The sequence below is a fragment of the Vicugna pacos genome, chromosome 7 (assembly GCF_048564905.1).
Source record: "Vicugna pacos chromosome 7, VicPac4, whole genome shotgun sequence".
Taxonomy (NCBI): domain Eukaryota; kingdom Metazoa; phylum Chordata; class Mammalia; order Artiodactyla; family Camelidae; genus Vicugna; species Vicugna pacos.
Window position 1 is genome coordinate 3,421,487 of NC_132993.1, and position 24,736 is coordinate 3,446,222.

At 48.3% G+C, this 24,736-nt stretch overlaps 1 protein-coding gene across 1 annotated transcript in view; it reads right to left on the bottom strand.

Moving 5' to 3' along the window:
- The window catches only part of DPP6 (dipeptidyl peptidase like 6), an 837,334-nt gene extending 812,967 nt beyond the window's left edge, over positions 1 to 24,367 (bottom strand). The window contains exon 1 of the mRNA XM_072964103.1: positions 24,087 to 24,367. Within this exon, the coding sequence (XP_072820204.1) occupies positions 24,087 to 24,146 (60 nt within the window). The 5' untranslated portion in view covers positions 24,147 to 24,367. The remainder of the gene's footprint in view (positions 1 to 24,086) is intronic.
- Positions 24,368 to 24,736: the final 369 nt, after the last annotated feature.

Sequence of the window (24,736 nt, forward strand, 5' to 3'; positions counted from 1 at the left end):
ACAGCAAAGGCAATTATGCTGACGTTACGCGTGTAAGTCCCAGCTCTTCTGTGAAAACACATCCTCGTTATTCCCACGTCAGCGGTTTGTAATTTTCTAAGATGCATTGTCCCCACCTCAGTTAAGGTTATTCTCTTCTTTGTCTCCTCAGTACAAATAACTCTCACTTGTTCTGTGTGCTGTGGCATCACTTTTCACTCCAGTGTTCATCTGTACCCGGGCATCTTATTTTCAAGTGCTTCTTGCAAAGAATAGCTCCTGATTATCTCATTTCCCTCAGATCCAGAGTTGTCCATCCCAGGTAGATACAGACACCCAGCTCCTCCATCACGTACTCGGGGACGGCTGTGCAAAATCGTTCTCTTAGAGAATACCTGTTAATGTTCTTTTATTGGTCTGTCACCTTGGAGATGGGTGATTCTACTGATTTTTGAAAATTATGTATGTAGGTAGCTTTATGTCTATAAATTCTATTTCAGGCTTGTAAGGGGGGCATCACAAAATATGCTCCGTGTTGGACTGACTCAGACACCAGTGTCTGTGAGACGCTACATCATTTCTTGTTAGCACAGTAACTGGAACACCGTGCAGGCTGCACGGTGACACAACGCCTCATCATCACCGGCGGTTTTAGACAGTCCGGCGTCTCCCACAGCCCCCGAGCATTAATGATGCGGTGTTGCGCGAAAGGGTTCTCCATACTGCGAGCTCGACTTTCTTCTCAGCGCCTGTGGCGAAGGTTTTCAGGGAGTGACAGGAAGGAACTTCTGATGTGAACCGAACCCAAGGCAGGTAGCTGCGACAACCCACAGGACACAAAGGCACGGAGCCTGAACGCCCCTGGCCAGGTGCACACGCGTGCAGGCAGCGACGACTCACCACCCGGGCCACGCTGGCTGTGAGATGCCGTGGCTGCAAGGGACACGTGACCGCAGGGACGTTGAGCTGGGAGGCGGCGGGCAAGGGCAGGACGCGGGCCTGGGGGCAGGCAGCTTGCAGAATCGCCCAGCTGGGGGTCCACCTCACTCAGCTCTCTCTCCGTTGCCCTTACAAGTCACTGGCGCAGGAAAGCCCGCAGACCACCACGCTGGGCGAAAAGGCTACCCAGTCCTGGTTCTGGACAGGCCGTTCGTCAGCAGCTGCAGAACAGAGCTCCCGTAACGCTGCCAAGAGGCTCACGGAGCCACACTGCAGAAGGGAAACACCCCCGCCGAACCACACTCTTGGGCTTTAACATTGTAACACAGCTCCGTGGTTTTCAGATTTAGTGCCTGTGAAGTTGATTTAGTGAAATTAAGCCTTAAAGAATTTAGCATTTCTTCTTCCTGCCACGAAAGACAATCTGATGAAGGGAGACTTGGCTGCTACTTGAGTCCAGCTAGCGTGCGGAGGACCAGCCCTGAGCCACCAACTGTCAGTATTTTTCTTTTCTCCCTGCTCTGCCTCTGAGATGTGGGCTGCAGGTTCCCGGAAGGAACACCTTTACAACTCACATCGTCCTCACAGGAAATGAGACAAAACTGAGAAGCACGTAGGAAAACAAAAAGTGTAAACCACTCCCAACCTCAGTGTCTAAATACAACCACAGTGAACAGACCTTTTCCTGATGAAATTTGTACAAATTAATGCAAAGTGTTTTGAAAACAGAAATGAACACTTTTCTCAACTGACTAGGCTTCCTGTACAAAGGGGGGCCGTCTCTGGAGGGGGGCTGAGCGGGTTTGGATATTATACTGTTTGGGTTTTTTCCTATTATAATGAACATCTCTTTACAAATATTTTTGTGTTTTTCTCTCATTATTCTTTCAAGACACACTTCTAAAAGGAACACACACACCCCCGATTTTTTTTAACATATAGTGCCAAATTCATTTCAAGTGTGTTAATGCCCATTTTTACTTCCCCAAGCAGTGGTGAGACTCTATTCCTTGGCTGAAAAGAACACTGGTGTGGATTTAAAAGGATGATCTTCTCAAGCCCATAGGCCAAAACAGCAGTCTCATTTCAATTTACATATATTTTACTTACCAGAGATGCGGAGGTCTCTGAGGTGTTTTTGTTACCTGAAATGTTATTTTGTGAACTGGTAACATTATTCACATGTTTTCACTGTGTTCACATTTGCACTGATGTGTAATTGCTCATACACTTAGATGAATACTTCCAACTGGTATTTCTAGTCACATGCCATGAATACTACTAAAGAAGGAGTTAATATAAAAAGACAGAAGTATGAATTTTGCAAAAGAAGAAGTACAAATCATAAATGTCCAGCCAGAACATTCAAGTGGACCAACTGGAAACCTACAAGTCAAGGTCCAGGAGATGGCGGATAACAAAATACATGTACAGAAGTCAGTGTGGTCTTACCAGATACATTCAGTTAGAACGTGAAATGGATACAAGTTTACATGATAAATAATAAATAATTAGACACTTAATCCTACGTATTTATTTTTTATTCCTCCATGAAGAGAACAACCAAATTCTACTAAAGATTGAAAAAGCACTTTGAAAATGGAAGAGATACAGCACCCATTTCTCAATGAGAAAACTCAAAATCAGAAATGCATTGGAATTACAGATCAATCGGCAGGGCACAACCACCATAACGTGAAAAAAAAATTTTTTTTCAAAACATTTTTTAAATATAGCATAGTAAATTTGGGGAAAATGAAGAAAGTGGAAAGACACCTGGTGAATGATTGGGAAAGATTAATAAATAGAAAAGATGGGAAATAGGGGGTGAAACTGTCCCTACAAAGTACTAAAATTGTGTAAAATTAATTCAGTCAACAAGGATACACTGAATCCCCATAAGCCAGACCCTGCTCTAGGCAATCAGGATGGAGCAGTGATCAGAGCGCCGCCCTCACGGAGCGTACAGTCTAGCAGCCGACCACGCCGTGTGCTAACGGTGTTAGATCAGACACGTGAAGGAGCTGAGAAGGTACAGACAGACCCCGACAGAGAGAAGCGGGGCTGCGATAACCCATGAAAACCAGCTCCTTCCTCTTCACCAAGCCTCCCTCTCCCCCCTCCTGGGGATCTAAACTCATTCCAATTCCCAGCTGCGCATTTCCCACAGGTCAAAAAACACAAGCAAACAAAACAAAAAACAAGAGCAACAGTGGTGTCAGGAGGTGACGAGCAAGCCCTAAATTCTACTTTTGACTACTGTGGGGGTTCATTACTTAGCTCTCTGGAGTATCTGAATTAGAGGCAGTGATAACTGCATTCTCCTCCCAGTCCGCTGGGTGACTGAGAATTAGCCAAATGCTGCAAAAGACTATCTTTCAGTAATTAAGGATGCTTATTCAGCCTTCAATTTTGGTCTGGTATTTTAGGGGTTAATTTTCAATTATTTTATTCAAATCTACTAAAAATATAAGTGAAATGTGTAACACCTTCCCGCTGTTCTGCATCTGCCTATTCCCTGTGAAATTCAGAATTTCAGGGCTAAAAGCACAGACGTTTTGGGGGGCCCTAATTAATAATGGACTGCCGGTTCCTCTCAGATTCCCGAAGCACATCATTAGCACGCCAAGGTCCCATCAATTTTTGTCAGGGATTTTTATGAGCTTCACTGCAGTTTAACTCTGTGGGTGTTCAAGATTTAACTGGAAGTCATAAGGCATATCTTCACCTGAAATTAAGTCATTCTTATCACAATATATCATCCTCAAATTCATTCTCTTCAAAAGCAAGAAGAACTAAAACATTCAGGATTATCAAATATCTACCTTTCAAACAATTTGGTTTTTCTCAATGATATAGAAGATTACAGGATGAATGCTAGCTAAATATCAATCAACAAGGTAGACTCAATCCTCAGAATTAAAAAAAAAATCTTTATCATTTCTATGATCATGTCATTTCAAATTCAGAACCACCGTCTTCTACAATTAAATTAATGCTAAATATAGAACTGCATATTTTTGTTTCGGTGGGGCTGTCTACACAGGCGTCTACATGGTGTTGAAGATGCCAGGCTCAGTCCCCTCCTCCAGGTGTTATTTCTCTCTTCTGTGTCTTAGGACCTTGACCTGATGGCAAGGACCATGGACCAAGGTTAGAGACAGACTGGGCAGAGAAACGCACATGGCCAGCGAGGACTCTGCCTGCACTCACACACCAGCGGCACAGGTGAACGGCTCCGCCTTCGCACAAGGAGGGTGTTGTGCTAGAAAGATACAAGAACCCTCTCCTTCCTGAGCCATCCTGGCTTCCCCACCCACCCTCCCTCTCTAGCACTCTTGAACTTGAAGACCAGCACTGGATGACTGCATCATTTAGAACTCATTTTGCCAATAACAGTACACACAACTAAAAGCAGAAACAGACTCCCAGACAGAGAACAAACTTACGGTTACCAGGGGGAAGGGTGTGGGAACAGATAAATCGGGAGTTTGAGATTTGCAGATACTAATATATATAAAATAGATAAGCAACAAGTTCATACTGTAGGGCACAGGGAACTACATTCAGTATCTTGTAGTGACTGAAAAGTGAATGTATGTATGTTTATGAGTGAATGAAGCACTATGCTGCACACCAGAAACTGACACAGCACTGTAAACTGACTGTACTGCGATAAAAATATATATACCAAAAAAGGGGGGTGGGTAAATACTAAAGGGAGCGTGCGCCCTCATAGCCAGCGGCTGGAATCCCCCGAGTGGTGAGCTTCTCCACGTTTTGCTCAAGGCTGCCGTTCTGTCTCCCTGCGACGCTCTTCTCCTGCCTGGGGCTGGCGCCTTATCCCCTGGCGCCTGGCGCCTTCCTTTGTGGTAACAACGTGGGTTCAGTTATTCCAGGCTCCCCGCCTGCCCTGCCCAGCAGACCGCGGCGCTGTGTCAGACTCCCCTGAAGTCCTTCCAGCTGGGACGGCTGGGCCACGGCCACCATCCTCGGGCGGGGAGTGTCACGGGCTGGGTGGCTGTGCCCGAGTCGCAGGAGCCGGTCACTCTGGGGTGACTGGGGGTTATTCTTGCTGGTTTAGATGGATCCTGGTCCACGCATTAAGTGGGGATGGACTGAACCCCCCCAAACAGCACAGTGTCCAGGAAAAAGGAAGGGTGGCACAGACACTGGGGAGAAAACTGGCGTTGGCCACAGTGGTCCTGAAGGTTCCTCCTCGACTGCAGAGCCGGCGCTTGATGTGAGATGTGTGTGAAACGTACACATGCGCGTCTCCGGGGCGAGGGTAGGTCGCTTTCCTCAGACTATTAGAGTAGCTTGCGGCCCTAAGATAGTTAAGGATTACTGCCTTATCACCCAGTTAGGTGCCTTGATACATGAAAAAGAAACACCAATAACGTCTCGTATGTTAGGCTAAAACTCAAACAGCCCTAAGACAACCGAGTTAGCTCAGGTATCTTCAACGAATGTCATCTCTGTCTTCGCAGAGGCAGATCTCAGGGGGAGGGACCTACACCTGCACGGCCTTACCTGGGGCCTCAAATCCCCTCCCACACTGACCCAAGGGCGACTCTCCCATGAAGCCCGGCAGGACCTGCCTTCTCCCTCCTTCCCTGAGATGCCCAGGGAGGCAGGAGAGGCTGCAGGGCCTGACTTCCTCCAGTGGTCGGACTAGAAGGAGGGGCAGTGCTGGGAGCCGCGCGCAGGGACCGTGCCCTCCCTCCCATCCCCAGCGGTCAGCTGGCAGCGGGCAAGCCCTGAGCCCCGATCAGACCACCTACCGCCCGTGTGTGCCTCTGCTTTGCCTGAGCAGCCCACCCGCAGCCCTGGGGGCCTGGGACCCGGGGTTCACAAGGGACTCAGGCCGGTTGCTGGGCTCTTTCTCGTCCTGGACTGAAGCCTCGGGACTCTCCAGCAACGGGCGCTCAAGAGCCTGGGGAAGACGCGTATGCACAGACAGCTGAGAAATGGGCCTGAATGGTCACAGTGCGTCACTGTCCTCACCTGCACAGGGAATGCATTCATCTGCACTGAAAACGCCCTCTCCTGACACAATGCAGAGAGTGCACCTAAGTGCAGAAAACAGTCCAGGCCTCACAGTGACTCCCTCCCACGTGTCTCCAGAGAGAACGGAGATAAAACGACAGGGAGGTTTATCCTGGTGATCGCTGCTCATTCTGCTCTGTGCGATCCTCCTCTGGCCTTAGGAACTGTATTTATCTCCTTTCCTCCAAATCCCAGAGCATGAGGAGACATCGGGGCATGATCCGTCCCCTGGGGAAACATCTCTGTTCAAAGTCCACCTCTTTGCATCAAAATCCAAATGGAAACCCCGAGGACCAGCAGGCAGAATTAATCAGCCTGAAGATCCTATCCTGGCTTTGCCTCCAAGCCAGATTCTCACCTCAGCCCTCCTAGCAGCAGGTTGGGAGAGAGCTGTCCCTATCTCTGTGCCCCCACAATCTCGCTCTCACTTGCCCCAAGGCCATTACCTTCTGGTCACTCTTGTGTCCTTTTGAGCTTTGCCCAAGTGGAGTCCTCAGAACCCAAGATCTAAGGGATGTTAGCGGGTGTGTGATAAATACTCCTTTAATGAATAAATGCCATTATGTGCTGTGAATTGTGTTTGTATAACTGGCCCCAAGTGGACCTCATTCCTGACTTCATGAAGTTGGTATCAAAGGGCTATTGGCAAATAAAAACATCCTAACAGCTACAGAATTTGGGGAAACACTGAATTTGTTTTTTAATTAAGAGAGTTGTGTAGTGAAGCCTTTCTCAAACTCATAATTGTGCGCTTGTATGCTGTTAGTTTCAGGAAGATCCACCAGCCCAGTTTCACACCTTTCTGCATACCCCCTCCCTGTAATCCTTCTTGTCCTGTCTTTAAAACTTCACTTTTAAATCGTTTTAGTCTTGTTTAAAAAGCTGCATAGAAGACCTGCATCCCCCAGGGTCATCTGTCCAACACCAGGCCACACAGCAAAGTCGGGAAGTGACTCTTCACGAAACTAAAAAGCACTGGATTTCCCCAGCTCTTCCCTGAAGGGCCTCCTTCCGTTCCAGGAGCCAATGTTGGACCCCAAGTTGTGTTAGTTACCACTCATGAGATAACTTCCTGCTGTTCAGGAGTGTGAACCACCCCCTCCCCCAATAAGCAGCCCCCAGGAGCTTCATCGCTCCCACCTGCCCGCACCTGCCCGCATCTGCTCACACCTGCCCGCGCCTGCTCCCACCTGCCTGTGCCTGCTCACGCCTGCCCGCGCCTGCTCACACCTGCCCCCACCTGCTCCCACCTGCCCGTACCTGCCCCCACCTGCCCGCACCTGCTTACACCTGCTCACGCCTGCTCCCACCTGCCCCCACCTGCTCACGCCTGCTCCCACCTGCCCCCACCTGCTCACGCCTGCTCCCACCTGCTCCCACCTAAACTCCACCAAGGCACCAGCTCTTCCAGCTGAGTCCTTCCCACTGGTTGAGGTGTATAAATCAAGTGAGCGAGTGCTCACAGCCTGCCTTGTCCCCAGCCCCCATCCCTCCCTAGAGCTGGGTTGGTTGCCTGTCCTGAACTCTCATCTCTCTGAGGGATGACCCTACACACTGGCTGGCTGTTGTCTTGTTGTAACGGTGGCGTCATGCTCTCTCCAGCTCTTAACATCCCTGAGCGGAAGACAGAAAGTCACCTCACAGTTTAAATTAATACCTGTGAGCTGATGATACTCAACTCTAACTCTCCTAAAATCACCTCTTTCCAAAGCAAGAGACATGAATGGAGACTTGGATATGCCACAGGGAGAATTTTATTTGCCTCCAAACTGTTTCTCTCTCATTCTTCCCCATCTCTGTACATTACACCATTACACACCCCAGTTGTGCTAGAATATTGAGCAATTCTCAATAGAAACAATACCGTTTAACAGGAACAGAGGTCCCGACCAAGAACCTTAGAAAAGGTAAATAAATAGGGACAATAAGGGATGGAAAGGAAGAGATACAGATGCCATTATTTGCGGAAAGTATGATCAAATATACAGAATCAACAAAAACTCATCATCAGAACTAATGAGAGAGTTGTGAGATTAATGGATACAAGATCAGGTTGTGAAAATAACCTGATAAATTCAGCAGATAAAGTAGAGCCCATCGTGTCCACAGTCTCAGGGCGCTGCTGCTGAATGGTGATGTTCTTCTAATGTAAAAGCACCTTATGTATTTGACGTCCAATTTGACTAATGACCAAATTGCTAAATGACGACTTTGGTAAGTTTACCTCCTTTCCACCATGGACTGTCCAGGACGGGGTTTAGAATTAAGCAGTGAGATTCCAAGTCTAGGTCTGAAGCCCAGAGCTGCATCTTAATTAATGCACATGGGACCACAGGCAAGTTACATAACATCTCTGAGTCCTCTTTACAAGAGGAACTCGGGGGACCACCATGGGGGTAAGTGCAAGGAAAAGGCTCCTGGCACACAGACCTTTACTCCTTTAATCCACAGAGAAACCATCTTCCTTCTCTGCCCTGGTCACTGCCTAATCACAAGGAACACTTCCTCCTCTTCCAGACAGCTGCGCTTTACTGAAGGAAGTTAAAAATTCCCGTTCCACAATAAGTGGACATCATTTATCTCAAACTGATGTTCACTGCGGTCTAGATCCTGCCTTGCTGACCCTGTATTAACTTTCTAGTTGATTTCCCCTAAGAACATACCCAGATCCAAATAATTGTTTTTCTCCTGCAACCCTAATTCCATTGCCAATTTTCTTTTTCTTTTCTTTTCTTTTTTTAGTATTTTGTTTAGTTTTGGGAGGGGAAGGTAATTAGGTTCATTTATTTTAATTTTTTTAATGGCGGCACTGGGGATTGAACCCAGGACCTCGTACATGTTAAGCACGTGCTGCACCACTGAGACACACCTTCTCCGCCAATTTTCTAACTTTGAATCTTCTGCTTCAGATATTGAAAAAATATTTAGATGATGTTAAAAGGACTCATGCTGCCTCAATTTTTACCCACCCCACACTCTTGACCCCCCAGGAGCTGCCTTTCCATCCCTCTGAGCCACATCTGCTTCCAGTACCCATTTCACAAAAAACACAACAGAAGTGGACACACGGAGAGCCGCACACACGGCAGCGCGGCAGCGGGACTCCGGCCGGAGGGGTGCAACGTGAGCCCCCGTCGCGGCTGGCCGAGCCGCCCAGCACACGCCTTCGCAGCCCCCCGTGGTACCTGACACCTTCACGTAGAGCTTTTCTCACTTTTTTGAAAGCTGAGGGAGACAAACTTTTTACATTGGAATGTTTCAGCCTCTAAGTTACCCTCAGTGCAGCCATTTACTCAACCTACCCCTTAAGATAAAAGCCGTAATTCACCGGGCAGGTGCCAACTGGGTATTTCCCTGCTCTCCTCTAAACGGAAGCGTTTGCCTCGCTCACCGCAGCCCTCGGTGGATCCAGGAGGGGTTTCTGGACGTCAGAAGCCTGCTTACAACTCCTCCTCCCCGCCCCCTTCCTCTCTTCCGGCTGGGAAGTGTCAGAGTGGCATTTCCCCGTTTGTAATGACACATCATTCAAAGACAGCGACTGGGTCAGTTTGCCTTTTCCATCCACCTGCTTCCTGACTCTCTTCAATTTAAGCCTCTACAGCCGAGGAGGGCACGTGAAGTGACCCTCAGAGCCCGTCCAAGGACTCTGCAGGTTTTATTAAGTGGCATCCGCTGTGGATAGAATTAAGCAGACACTTTCAGAAGTTAAACGGCAGGAACTATCTGGAGAGATCCAGCACCTTTGATAGCATCCCTGTGAACCGTAACAGAAAGCCATGAACAGAAAGCTTCGTGGACGTAGACCGCTGAAATGCGGGAGCAAGGGAGCACACGTCTTCTTTGCCTGCATTTCTCTGCCTGTTTCTTCAAAAAGATTTATTGTTTTTATAGCGAAGAAGGTTATAACTCTTTTGCTCTACTGATCCTACTGATTCTGGGATGGTTGCCTCTGGTCCAAGTCAGATGAGAGGCTCTGCATATGGACGCAACTGAATTTAGTATTTTCACTTCAGGAAGTCAACACTGCTCAGCAATCAAGACTTGCTAAAGACACTTTGGAAATGCCGGTGGATTCCTCACGACTTGGATCCACTCTCAAACCACCCAAGTTCTCCCGCACCTACATCAACATCATTCACAAATATCTAGTGAGGATGAACCAAGAGCACGGTTCCAGCTCCTGCTCCAGGAACAAAAATACACGTCAAATTACACAGTTGGCTACAAAGTTTTTTTTAAACAATGCAGTTGAGTAGATAAGCATGAAATACCTATGGAAATACAGTATTAGGATTTGCTAGACCCCTGGAGAACACCCAACACAATCAACTCGAATAAATATGGCTACACTCCGGAGATGCGGACCCCTTGGAAATGGCCACAAAGCCGGTGGACGGCACAGCTGACAACGGGAAGCCCAGTCTCTTCTCTCCCATTTCACTCCTCCTTTCCAAGTGAGTGGCACCAAAACGTCTAATCACAGATCAAAGGAACGAGGACCATTATGTGCAAACGACAGCTAAGACCATTTTCCACAAATGAAAGGCGTCCAGTGATTTGTCAATCATATAACAAAATGCATCGTGTGCTCCGCTCTCTGTTACTCAGGAAAGCAATGGGCCTTGCTGCTCAAAGTGTGCTCCGAGGACAAGCAGCAGTAGCAACACAGGGAGATGTTTAAGAAATGCAGAATCTTGGGGGCGGGCACAGCTCAGTGGTAGAGCACGTGCTCAGCATGCACGAGGTCCTGGGTTCAGCCTCCAGCACCTCCATTAATAGAAAGGAGCCCCTAGAATTCTGGGCTCTACCCCAGAACTACTCAATCAGAACATGTTCTAACAAGAACTCCTGGGTGACTGGTGTGCACAGCCAAGGTTGAGAAGACACAGGGGATTTCAGCGTGGAGGCCGAGGGAGTCAGCCAAGAGCTCCCACTTTCCCTGGGACACGTGACACATAATGTGCCCGACAACGGAGACTTCCCACCTGGGCGGGGCTGCCTGTGTGCTTTCAGTCAGGCACCGTCTCAAGGAAAGTGCTGTGTCCTCTACTGCCAGCAGAATCCCAGCACTTCCATAAATCCTTTTCAACCCACGTAAGCTAAGACCCATTCTCCCAGTACACACACCGAGCTAGATGGTGCTCACTATTCACACAAGTCACCAGCTGCCCACTGTTCTTAAAGGCGTACGGTCACCACCTAGAGGGAAAACCAAGGCACCAGGAGTTACGGGCCGTAAGGACGGCCACCGCCGTCCCCACAGCCCAGGGTCTGCTAGAGTGCGAAAAGGGAGTTGACACAAGGGTTTGAAATCAGTGGCACGCAACAGTGGTCACCCACCTACGAGGGCGCTTCCAACACAGAGAGGTGGTAGAATTCTCTGGAAGCTCCATCTTCCCAGTGGAGGAGGAAGGACAACCAGACGAGGAAGAGAAAGATGCAGGGGGCTCCTCAGCATGGACCAAGCGAGGTGGGGGAGGTCACAGTGCTCCCTGAAATGGGGACCCTGGAAACATGTGGTGGCATCTAGACCCCATCAGGGAAAATTTTAAATAGAGAAGCTGATATTATTAGAGAAATGCAAATCAAAACTACAATGAGGTATCACCTCACACTGTTCAGAATGCATCATGAAAAAGTCCACAAACAATAAATGCTGGAGAGGGTGTGGAGAAAAGGGAACCCTCCTGCACTGCTCGTGGGAATGTAATCTGGTGCAGCCACTATGGAGGACAGTATGGAGATTCCTTAAAAAAGTAAAAACAGACTTATCATATGATCCAGCAATCCCATCCCGAGAAAACTCCAATTTGAAAAGAAATGTGCCCCCCAATGCTCATAAAAGCATTATTTATAATAGCCAAGACATGGAAGCAATCTAAATGTTCATTGACAGATGACTGGATAAAGAAGATGTGGGGTGTGTGTGTATGTTTGTATATATATAATGGAACACTACTCAGCCATAAAAAAGAAAGAAATGATGCCATTTGCAAAAACATGGATAGACCTGGAGATTGTCATTCTAAGTGAAATAAGCCAGAAAGACAAAGAAAAATACTGTTAATATCACTTATATGTGGAATCTAAAAAAAGTGATACAAATGAACTCACATACAAAATGGAAACAGACTCACAGACATAGAAAACAAACTTACGGTTACCAGGGGGAAAGTAGGGGAGGGATAAATTGGGAGTTGAGGATTAGCAGATACCTATTACTCTGTGTAAACAACAAGGACCTACTGTACAGCACAGGAAAGAATATTCAATTCTTGTAATAACCTATAATGGAAAAGACATGAAAACCAGAAACGGACTACGGGGGAGAAGGAAGCCAGGAGCCCCACCCAGCAGGGCAGAGTACCGAGCAGAGGGTGACACCAGGCAGCTTGAAGGCGAGGGACGGCATCACCGCTGGGAAGATGCTGCAGTCAGCGGTCAACCCCCCATGCGAGGGCATCTACAGAAACTCCCTGAAAGCTCCCCAGGAGAAAAAGGTCTATTTTATGCATTTGCCGCATCCAAAGTGACCTATTCTCTCCACCTTTCCCCTCATTTCTTCTCTGCTTGAACCCAGCATTGGAGAATTGAGAAATGGAGACTGGCGGGTGCAGAGGTGGAGTAAGAAATGTGCCAGGGGCTGGGGAGGCAGAGCCCAGTGGCAGAGTGCGTGCTTAGCACGCACCAGGTCCTGGGTTCAATCCCCAGTACCTCCATCAAAAAAGTAATTAAATAACCTAATTCCCTCCGCCCTCCAAAAATTTTTTTTCAATTAAAAAAAAATGTGCCAGGAGAAGCCCCCTGCCTTCCCCACTGATGCAGGCTTCCAGACCTGCAGCAGGACCCAGCTGGGAGAGAGAAGCCAGAATTTTGCATGAATTTTGGAGCTAATCTTCTCATATTGGACTGGACAGGGCATTTTTCACTCCTGGAATCACACTATTTGTCAGGAAAAAGGACTAGAAAAAGTAAACGAGCTTCACAAATCTGGGTACAAGCTAGCAAAAGATCTCAAAGGCACAGCTGGAAAAAAAAATAAGGCTGTTTCATGATGGCCCCATGAGTCTACACTGGGAACTCACTGAAGAAGGAGGTCGTGACTAATGCTTATCGAAGCCTCCGGGTGCTTTACACATACTTTTATTAGAGCCCATTTGATTGCAAAAAAAAAGGAAATCCAAAAAAAGTAGCTCAAAAAAAAAAAAAACCCAGTAACAAACAAATGTATTGTGGACGTAATCCAGATCTTTCTGGGCCCCTTTGGACAGTCTGGACTTTGTCCCACCCCCATCTTGAACCTAGATTCCATGTTATGTCCAACAACCCAACCCCATTTGCCGCAGAAAACCCACGTCTCGCCAAATAGCACATCAGCGAGCCCCAAGGTTTTATTGACACTTCTCTGAAGAGCGAGATACAACACACGTTTCTATTCTGTTCCCCAGAGCACATCTCCTGGCCGCCAGCAACGCCATCACTTTTTGTCTTCTTCCCTTTTATCTCCTGCCACAAAGCCTCACGGATGCCCTCTATTTTTCTGATAAATTCAGCTCTGGCGAGCTCTGTCCGGTAAGAACCTGGAGCGTAGCCATCACTCCCACTCCTGCTTAGAAAGCCAGGCAGCGACTTCTTCTTCGCCCTCCCTTGTGCCTCTTGAGACTCACAGCCAGTGCGCTAGGAAGCCTACCCAAAGGTTTGTTCAACACAAACAGTTCTGTTTGGTAACAGTGGGGAGAGCGAGTGCACATAGGAAACCTCGCTACTCATCAGAGCTTTTTCTTTAGTTCCTGTCCATTTTACATCGCGGTACATCTCAGAATCCAGAAGGAGTCTGAAAGGAAAGATGGCGGAGTAGAGGCAGGCTTCATGTGAACCACAACCAGAAGCTCTGAAAGGGAGGCCACATCCTCTGAGTCTCTGGGGCCACATTTCTGTCACCGTCACCTCGGCTTCCCCTTCCCCCAGCAGTCATTCTCAGCCTCCCAGGGCCGTACACGGCTGTCAGAGTCTCCAGGATCTTACGCATAGAGCCCTCTGTCCTCCGATGGGCATCTCTGGATCTCTGAGCTCCAATTTCCAACAGTGTTGGATCGGCTCAGCTCACCCTGTGGATTTACGCCCCTGGGAGCATGTGGCCAGCCCTGGTCTAACCAGCTGCATCCAGGAAGAGGCCGAGTCTTGCATCCTTGAGAACCCCGAGCAGGCTTCTACTCTCAACGGAAGACAAGCGCCCACCAGGCAATGAATAGCAAGTCTGTTACCCAGATGCCCAGCTGGCAGCTGATGGGTGAATTAAGAAAGAAACGTGGCCCCACTGCCGATACGGTGGGGGAGGTGGCACACATTGCTTTATTGTTTGTCTTTTTTCATGCCACATCCCTCGTCGTGACTTCTCAGGCTTCTGACTGTCACACAGAGGAAACTAACCTGCAGGGTTCCTCCGCTGGAAGGGGTGAGAAGCTATTCCTGGGGGGCACAAATAAGAAGCGCCAGAAGCAAATACAGAAAAGACAAGCTACATAATGACTGCCTGTTAACACTCTGTGGGCCCCTCACTTGCCAAAGATGGCCGTCACCAAGTGGGGAAGCAGGAAAAGCTCGTTACACCAAGCCTTCAGTCTGCGTGCTCTCCCTACGACCGCAGGACGCTTGGTGAGCCCTTCCCCAGCTAAACTCGACTGACCACCCTTTCCCCTGGCCAGCTGCAACCTGCGCGTGGGCTGTGTTCCTTCTTAACACACCTGGGTATTTCATTCTATCGTTTCCTGTCTCATCTGGAACGATCCTGGCTCACTAATGAAAGTAGCAGCTTCTTTTTCTTTTTTGAAAGAACAGTAAGCAAGCAGCCCCATGCCTGTGGGATTCATCACCCTCGCCAGCACCGAGGAGCTTAACAGACGGACTTACTGCCATCGGGAAGAGCGAACCTGACTCCCTTCTGGGTCTGCTTCTCTTACTTCAGTGTTTCTATTCTACTGCTTTGCTACAAGTTACCCCTAAAGGGATGCTGCCTATCAGCTTAAATCATACAGAACGGCCCGTCTCTCTGGGAGCCCTGCCTCCCGGGTAATGAGTGTTAAGCTAAAGCACCTTTGTTCAGCTCACAGGAAGCATCCTGACCAGCTCCCCCCCTCCCCGTGAACGACCAGAAGGAATGAACACATGCCCTCCAGAGGCCGACCGGAGCCAGGAAGTGTTTGACTCTCCTCCCTCTCCTTTTAGTATACAAGAAGCCAGAATTCTAACTCAGGGAAGGTGGTTCTTTGGGACACTAGTCCTCCACCTTCTCAGTCTGCTGGCTTTCTGAGTAAAGTTGCTATTTCTCGTCCCAACAGCTTCTTATTTATTGGCCTGTCATGTGGCGAGCAGTCTGAGCTTGGGCTTGGCAGCATTATCAGTTGAAAGAAGCATGGGTTGAAGATGACGGAATAAAAAATTCAATACTATCCCCTCTTTCTACATTTTCAGCTTGAAAACTGATTTTACTAGCCCTGTGACCATGCTGACTTGCATATAATCATGGCACTCAGTTTCCTCGGGTAAAAAATAAAAGGAGAAATAAAAACTTCAGTATCTACCTTAGTGACTATTATGCAGATGAAGTAAGAGAACATTCAAGACAAAGTTATGCAAAGTGGAGGATGGAAAAAGGCATCTCAAACTGCTCCTCATATCTTCATTTCATTCAGGAATTTCCCATCTTCAGGCCTCAAGTTGATGTCAGATATGCGAAGTCTGTGTTTGTTTTTATACTAAAGTGTGAAGGACTCCTGCTGGCTCAGAGTTTCCATTGAGTATACTTTACTACAGACTTGCCTTTGTTACCTGTGCCCAGAGATGGCTTAATAATGGTAATCACCTCCCTATGGCTCTTTCTAGGGTTGGAATATCAGCAAGCAAGAGCTTGAAGACGTTCTGAAGCCTAGCTGATTTCCTCGGTTTTCAAATAATGAAAAGAAAAGAAAAAAAATTCCAGAGGATGGCAGCCACCTCCCTGAGACTCAGTCCAAACAGAAGGCACAGCTCAGTTCACTCTGAGACCTAGCCTCCTGCCTCCTTTCCCCTTTTGTCCACTTTTCCTCTGTCAGTAATCCTCCACTGAATGAGTTTTTCCATCCCTGAACTCGCACATGTAAGATTACTTTAACAAGGCCCAGGGTATCTTCCTCTCTTATTTTATGAAAAATAAAATAAAAAATTATGAACCTGTTCTGTTGGGTCCACATTTTGCCAGATATATTTTTTTAATTATCTCACCATGTCTAAATTTCTCCTGACCTCTGAATATTGCATTTGAAAATTTCATTTAAAAAAAGGAAGACAGAGACTCAAAGAGCATTGTAACCTTGCTGCATGAAAATAAGGCAAATTTTCTAAGGCCCTAAAAATATGGGGAGAGGATGAGGGAGGAATCAGATAACTTGCCTCCACCTCTGTGACTAAACTCAGATTTCCAGGCCCTCTGTGGAAAATAATGTCAGGTTTGGGGTCTATAAAACTCTAGTCTTTGCTATACACCTAAAACTAACCCAATATTAATCAACTGTACTTCAATGAAAAAATTTAAAAATTTAAAAAAATAAAATACTGCACTTGAGGTACAGCTTTCGACTTACATGCAACAATCCAACATGTGAAACCAGGAAAACAATTACTGCTCATTTACCGCCTTCTATTCCTGGAAATTCAACTTATGCATGAGCTTATGTTTGGTTTATGCATTTTACTGAGAAGACGATGACAATTAAAAGTTTAAAAATCAATAAAATGTAAAACCAAAATTACACAAATAGATTTTCACTGATCTCCTGGAAGTCATTAAAGCAATTTATGTTTTATGCATTACATTAAACTTTCTAAAATTCTCCAGGATGATTTAGATTCTGGGTAGTAAAAAGAATTTTTTTCTTTTGTTTTAATTTGTATGGGTTTCCTTTCCTACTTTGTTCTAAAATTACCAGCCACAGAAGGAAGCCTCTCGTTTAGCATGGAAGGCTATGAGAGGCTGGACAAGCCCTGACCAGGACATGCCCTTGGGGATGCAGCGTCCTTAGGCGAATGCACTAACCTGCATGATGCAGACGTGCATAGCACGTGACCCCCGACTCTGTGCTCACACGGACAATATATGAGAAACAGTGGCACGTGCCGAGTCCTGGGAACCTGGCAGTGAGAGCTTGGGTCTGGCTCCCTCATTAACTACTTGTATTTTGCTGCACTTCAGTTTTTATGAAGTGAAGGGATTGAGCATAATTATCTGTGAAACTTGATCCTGTTTCTTTAATTTTTTGATATAGTTTTTAAAGGTTACACTCCATTTACGTGATTACAAAATACTGGCTTTTAAAACACTCCAGATTCGGAGCAGAGGATTCTCTATGCGAGGAGGACCCAGGCACGAGCCACAAAGAGGACAGAGGTCAGCGGTCTGGAGCAGGGAGGTCCGGGCTCTGGCAGAGGCAGAGGCTGAAGACCGGTAGGCACGGGGATCAGGACAGGCAGAAAGGTCGGAAGTTCAAGCCAAAGGCAAGCTGGAGAGAGGCCTGCAGCCGGAGCTACGCCGGGCACCCTCGCAGCTGCACTCCGGCCCGCGCTGTGCTCACGCCCGCCGCAGCGATGCCGGCCGGCCGTGAAGCGAAGACGTGCGGAAGGAGCCGGGCAGGACGTGGAGCTTGTGCTGACAGCGGTAAACCCAATTCACAAGCCTCTCAGGCCCCGCTCCACCCGTGGCGGCCTGCGAGCCACGGCCGCCCTGGTCCTCGTTACGGCTGCCTACAGAGGAAGCCGGCGGTGCTGCTGTGTCCCCAGATCCAGGAGGGACAACCCTTTGCCCGTGAAGAGGAGGAGAGGCTGCTCAAGCCCAAAGAAGTGGAGACGGGGGGCAGCTTGGAGAGCGGGTGAACGGAGGGGGAGGCTCCGCAGACCTCAACGGGAGAGGGCGGGAAAGTGTGGGGAAAGAGGAGCTCTCCTGCAGGGGGCGGTCGTGACATCGCGCTTTGCCTCTTATGAAAGGGAAGAAAAGGAACCCATGAGAGCCTTTCGATTCAGCAGCTGTAATTTATCAAAATGTGAATTTTGGAGAACAAAACACATTGGGAAAATAAGAGAGGCGAGGAAAAACTAACAGGAGAGGAGATGGAAAAGGTTGAGAAGCAACAAGAAGAAAGGCTCCCAAAGAATTAAACAGTCTTGGTGAGGAGAAGACGGGAGAGTAAAGTCGTGCTGGGAGGAATGACATCGGCTAGCCATGCTTTGACCCCAAAGTGCAAAGGAACGTTACGTTTCGTACTGAAGATTTAGAAAAATAAAGTTGGAGTAAGTCTAGGGAGCTACTGAGTTACCATAGAAACGTGACGTCACTGATTTGAGGGCCCCCGTAGGGGAGGTTCCCCCAAACCCCTGATTCTCGAGTCTGGGCATTGAATTTATTGGTGAGAAAGACAGGGAGCGTCCCAGTCCCAACAAGGGCTGAGTGAGGGTCACCACAAGCCAGCTCCACACACACAGCCATCTCCCTGCAAAACACAGAACAGACAGTGTGAGGGTGCTGGAAAGCAGCCCAAAGCTAGCGGACTTTGCAGAGGACAGAGTTCGAGGCAACTGCCACAGCTAGAAAGTGCAAGGGAATTCTAGAAGGAAACCAGTAGGGGGGCTTCAAAGTCTGTGTATAAAGGCTTCCCAAGGCCCTGAGGGCTCCTTGAGCCGCGCACACACGGACGAGGATCGAGGCAGTCTAGGTAAGGGTGGAAGAGCACAGCTGTACGTCAGCTGCCCCACCACTTACTTGCCCACTTTAGTGACAGCCTTAACAGAAGCCAGGGTCCTCACTCAACGTTCACAAGGCCAAGGATAAAATTCAAAATTAGTCAGCAAACAGCGCAACAGGAAAATGCGACCCATCCTCAGAAAAGGAGCACGAGCAACATGGGCCAGTCCCAGACGACCCCGGCGTCAGGAGGGGAGGGTCCACATGGCTGTGACAACGATGACAGGAAAACGGGACTCCCACGGCGAACGGAAGGACAGCTGCCTACGGCCTGAGCAGGGAAAACAGGACAACGAGGGAATTCCAGAACTAAGGAGCAGCATCGGAAGTAAACCGCTGACGTGCAGACAGGAACATGGGGACAGCGAGGGAGGGGAGAATGGAACGCAAAAACTGAGTGACAGCAAGGACGGCATCTGAAGGAGGGAGAGAAAAAGTGAACAGTCAGAGACCTGCAGGGGTATAAAGTGCCCAGCATATGAATAACTGTCATCTCAACAAATTAAGAATGGGACAGGAAAAAAAAAAAACTGGAAGAGATAATGGCCGCAAAATTCCCCAAAGCAGTGAAGATGTTCTACGAAGCCCCAGCAGACACACAGGAAGGGGTCCACACCCAGGCTGGTAACTCTCAGATACTGAAAACCAAAGACAAAGAGGAAAGCTTGAGATCAGACAGAGAGAAATGGCACCTAGCACACAGGGACCAATGAGTCAAAAGACTCTTCGTGTCTCAGTGGGAAAAATGGAGACCAGAATTCAGTGGAATGCTGAAAGAGAAACCATCTTGTCAACCGGGAATTCCATTAAAGGAAAAAATGCCTCTAAGAATAAAGGCAGAGTGAAAATGCAGGTGGGTCTAGCCAACACTGTTTTGCAAAATGCATTCCCAATTAACTCAAATGGTTTCAGTTGACACAGTCTTTTTTTTTTTTTTTCCCAATGCTTTAAAAGGAAAACGACAGAGACCTCGCCTAACTGAACACACAGGCATGTCTTTGCCATCTCTGTTCTTGTGACATAAGCGGGAGAAACAGAAAGTAGAAATGAGCAGGAAGTAAGAGGCTAAGTTCATCTGGAAAGAACTCATAACACGTGGGTTACTGTTGGTTCAGGACCTGTCCCCATATACGCAGGGACAGGAGAGACCAAAGAAAGAGGCAGATCCACCCAGATCGGCAGGCAGCAGTTTTAACAGGCAGGGGAACTTACATCTTCGCACCTGCCTGAGCATCTTTAAGTTCATAGAGAAGACCTAACTGGGTTCAGTTGCCTATTCAGTCCAGAGGGTCTCAACAGCACCCTCCTCTCCCAAGGCTTTGCGCTTGGAATGGCTCCCATCGTGGGCAGATGTACCTCCCAAGGACTCGGGGTGGGGAAGAGCTGCCGATTGTCTGGGTCCAGCTCACAGGTCAACCAGCTGTCACGTCCTCTTGATGACCTCCACCAACGATAAAAATGCCCAGCGTTTGATTTGAAGCCGTATCTGAAGCTCCGCTTCAGACCGACAGATTCAGATCCGCATTTTAACATCTATGGGAGATTCATGTCCACGCTGAAGTTTGAAAAGCACTGGTCCAATTTGTCTGAGCCAACTGCCTTCCTTATGAAATGATTTTATCTCCATTCACCAATTCAGGCCTAAATTAAATAGACAAACCACTTAGCACAGCACACAGCACAGAAGCCACTTGAAATGTTGATCAAACAATCAGGTGGAAACTGATTGAGAAAACAATCAAAATGAGCTTGAAATACCATATTGCATCTAGTTTCTCGGTAAATAAAATATTTTAGATAGAAAGGTTATTTTGCTCTAAATATGCATGACATTGGAAATTTAATTCTCCAGCCAGAAGGTCAAAAACAGAATGTGAGCCTGTCCCGCAGACCTGAAGATGCTCGTCCCACATCAGTGGCAGTCACTTCCATGTACAATGACTCTCAGGTTTAAAAAAGCAGTGAAGACAAGGATTAGGAATTAGTGCTGGTGAAGTAAGAAACTGACAACTATGGAAAAAAATTTAAGCAAAAAAAAAATTTAAAGACAATACATTAAAGAATAATTTTGAAATACATTTGAATGACTGCATATTGAAGTTTAAGTCATCTCTTTTGCAATACTGAGATGCATCAGTAACCCACACCTTTCACCCCGGAAGACTTGTGTATCTTTTAGAGGATGACAAAGAAATGCACACATTTTGTGTAAATAATAAAACTGCTGGCTCATCTTTCCATAAAGGTTATATTGGATTTTGAAAAAGTCCTTGTACAATGGTATGTAAGTTTCAAAACCAAAATTTTAAACGTTTATATTTTTTAGTAATATCCTTGCCAAATATATTCATTAAGCATTCAAAACGAAAAAACCCACGACCCATTACAACTATGGAAGACTTAAGTGGAAAACACAGTGAAAATGTAGACACCTGTCTCCTGATTCTGAGCTCAGCAGAGGTAACAGTTTGGTGTATTTTCTGACTATCTTTTGTCTTCACATGTCTATTTCTATGAAATTGGTATCATAAAGTGTGTAGCATTTTGTATCTTTTTAAAAAAGAAAGAAAAGATGCTTAATGAGTTTCTAGAGGGTATCATCCCAGAGCTGGCAGAGGTCGGCGAGCCCCGTGGACGCAGAGCCCACCCCAGTGGGGCTGCCCCAGGCAGGCTGCACCCAACTGCCAGTCAGACCTCCCACAACTATGGCAGAACAGCCCTGGCTGTCGACTAGTGCTTGACCAGCACCTGACGAGTCCCATTCACTGTGCCCAGCGCCAGACCAACACGGGGCAGGTAAGGCTGCATGGTCCCAGGGGGACATTTCACCCTCCCAGTCCCAGGGGACTGTCCCTCCTGGAGTGATCCTCTCAGAACAGTGGCTCCTGCCCAGTGTCGGGGATGACCGTGGGGCTGGTACCCTCTGTAGTCCTTGGTAGCTGTTAGCAGATGGTCAGTTACCTCCACAGTCAGGAGCAAGAGAGCTACAAAAAGGAGCTTTCTTTCCTAATTCTGGGGTTCCATGTTTGAGAATGATGCAGGGGTAAAGAACACATCTAAAGATGGCTGAACTCAACCACTGAGTAGCCCCCAAAATGAGAAAAACAATCAGTGTTTCCCAAGGAAGGTCTGCATGAGAACAAACCACGGTAAGCTGCCAACAGAAATCTCTAACAGTAACCAGGGAGTGAACGAGGTAACACAATAGTAGGTCCAACTGAAGCATTTTCCAGAAATCCCCCGAGATGAACCCTTAGAACATCATGCAAAACAGAAACACACCTTTTTCAAACTTCTAGTAAAATAAACTGATGTTACTGAGTTCATGTTTCATTAAGACTATGGAAACCTAGGTATCATGTGGTCTGTCCAGAGCTTTCCAGGGCAGACTGACCTGCCCCTCGTTCTCTCCATAACATCCACTGAGACTCCCTGCCGGCACTGCCACCTCGCCGCAGCCACCGCCACGGCAAACCACTGAAGACAGTCTACAGACCCCAAGGACGCACTACAATGTGCCTGGGTTCTTCCTTGAGGAAACGGATTGGATTTTTATTTTTTCTTCCAGCAGATGGCTAATCATAATCTCATGTTAGGCCACGGGGACTATCCAGGATTTTAAAGCATGAAGGGCAGGTGTGACTAGAGCTGTGTTCCAGAGAGTGAAGGCAACCTCTAAACTTGCATTTGGGTTCTTGGAACTTAGGAGTTCACAATGTTTGCTCTGATTGATATGCATGCTTGGTGATGACGGTTTATTGGATTATTACGATTCAGTGGACTAAGCATGAGTTGGACACCTGCTACCTGCACAGAGTGATCCCTAACTCACGACCAAAGGTTTTCTAGGACCTTCTAAGTGGTTGCTGTGCGTTTGAAGTCTTCCCGGAAAGTTTTATTGGTATCAATACGCTGCAGTATTGCCAAGAAGCCACTTTACCATTGGAACCGAAGGCATTTTTTAAAAGAAATTACTGAATGGTCTTCTGAACGTCTGCCTCCACTATATACTCACTGGTGAGAGAAACTTTCTTATTTTTAATTTAAAGTCTTATAACTCAGGTACTACATACTAGACATTTCCTATGGATATTAAATAAAGTATATGTGAAAAGTGTAACTGCTCGAATCATAGTTAATGAGAACAGAGACCAAGATATGATTTGCTGATTGAACTATCTCACCCGATCTGACTGAAGCAGATAATGCTGTATATCATTTAATCGAAATAAAAATATTCCATCCTAAATCCTGATCTTACATAACTCAACAGACCAGGAGTTGCTTGACCCACCAAATGAACTCAATATCATTATTAACTCCAGCTCCACACGTGTCCAACCCCCAGCAAATAGATATTAGAGGCAACAGCCTTCTAATAACATACTCATCAACACACATGCCTCTGCGAATAAAAACGTAGAGGCAAAAATAAGTTTAGCAAGCACAACGCAAAAGCTTAGAGCACAGATTCAGGATACACATCAAAGCTAAGACCGAAAAATCCCTGCCTTCTTTCAGTTAAAAAAATTAAAATACTCTGAAATATTTTTAAAGTACACTGATGCGTACATGGCTGTACAGCTTCCCTGTGTAACCCAGGTAAGGAAATTCCTTGTAAACAAAACACAGCCTAAGGCGAGCACAGACCCGCGGGCACAGAAGGGGACTGGCCAGGGCCAAGCACGGCTGTGCGCGCAGGTGACCGCCGGGGAACCCAGACCTCCGTGGAGTCCGCAGCTCAGCGCGCGGGAAAAGACGCTCCCCTAGGCTCGCCCCTCTCACTCTGGGCCACTAGAGAGGTTCTGGGCCGGCTCCTCAGGCCGCTGTCCCCACTCTTTTCTCCGAACACCACAGTAATTTCCTGGAAATCATCCCAGGCACGCATGGGGCCCATTAAAGTTAATTAAGCACGTGTCCACGACACTGACAAGAGCGTGCGCCCGGGCACAGCCTAGAATGCTTCCCGGGAAGCCCCTTCTGCACGCTTTGACCCAGGGGTCGCGTTCTGATTCCAAGGGGCCCTGCCTCCCACCGCGGACCTCTCCCCCTCCCCGCAAGCTCAGCAATCCGGGGAACAGCCGCACCTGCCCGCGAGCCTGCCGAGCCCCGAGTGGCCCAGAGCGAGTGCACTGCAGAGCCTGCCGCTGGCTCTCCGGCGACTGAACACCACCTATTCTCACAAACCCCAGCGCCCCACTAGCCGTCTGGACTCAAGGACCCCCTCCACCCGCCGTGGAGGGGCCGGCGTCTCGGAATCCACAAACCAGCAAGGTCCACTTGCCCGCAAACTGCCGCCTCCGCCTGCTCGCCAGGTCCCGCACCAGCCTCTCCGTCGCGGGTCCCTTACCTTGTGGCTTTTCCCTGGGGGACACCTGACGTTATTGGAGGCTCCTGCTGTTTGATTCATGTCCAGAGGAAGTTGGGGGGCTCGGTTTTCTACCTTCAAAACTTCCTTAGCGCGTGGAGGGTGGCGAAGTGGGAGTCTCCCGGAGGCGAGGTGGGTGCTCCCTCCCCGGCCAAGTCCGGGCGACGTCTCCGAGCGGCAGGTGTCCGTGCGGCTCCTCGTCCAGGGACGCTAAGCCCTGCAGCCCAGCCGAGGAAGGAGAAGCAGCTGCTGGGACCCCAGAGGGAGCCGGGCCGGCGCCGGCGGCTCCGAGGGCGCTCTGCCCAGGGCTGCCTTCCTGGGAAACAGTCCAGGACTCTCCAGACCAGAAGCGCGAGCAGATCCAAAAGGAGCTCCGAGGAGGGGCGAGGAGGTACGCGTGCGGCGAGGGCGGGGGCTGCAGGGCTAGGCTTTTCCCGGAGCAGGGGGTGGGGAAACCCGCGGCAGCTCGGGAACCGGCGCCCTCCCGCCCCCCGGGCAGAGCCGCGGCTGCGGGGCGCGCGGGCTCGCGTTCCGCTCGTGCGCCGACCTCTCCCCACCCTCCAGCGCCGGCGGACCAGGCGCCCCGCCCGCCCTGCGGGGGTGAACTGAGAAGGGCAACTCGGGGGGGCGGG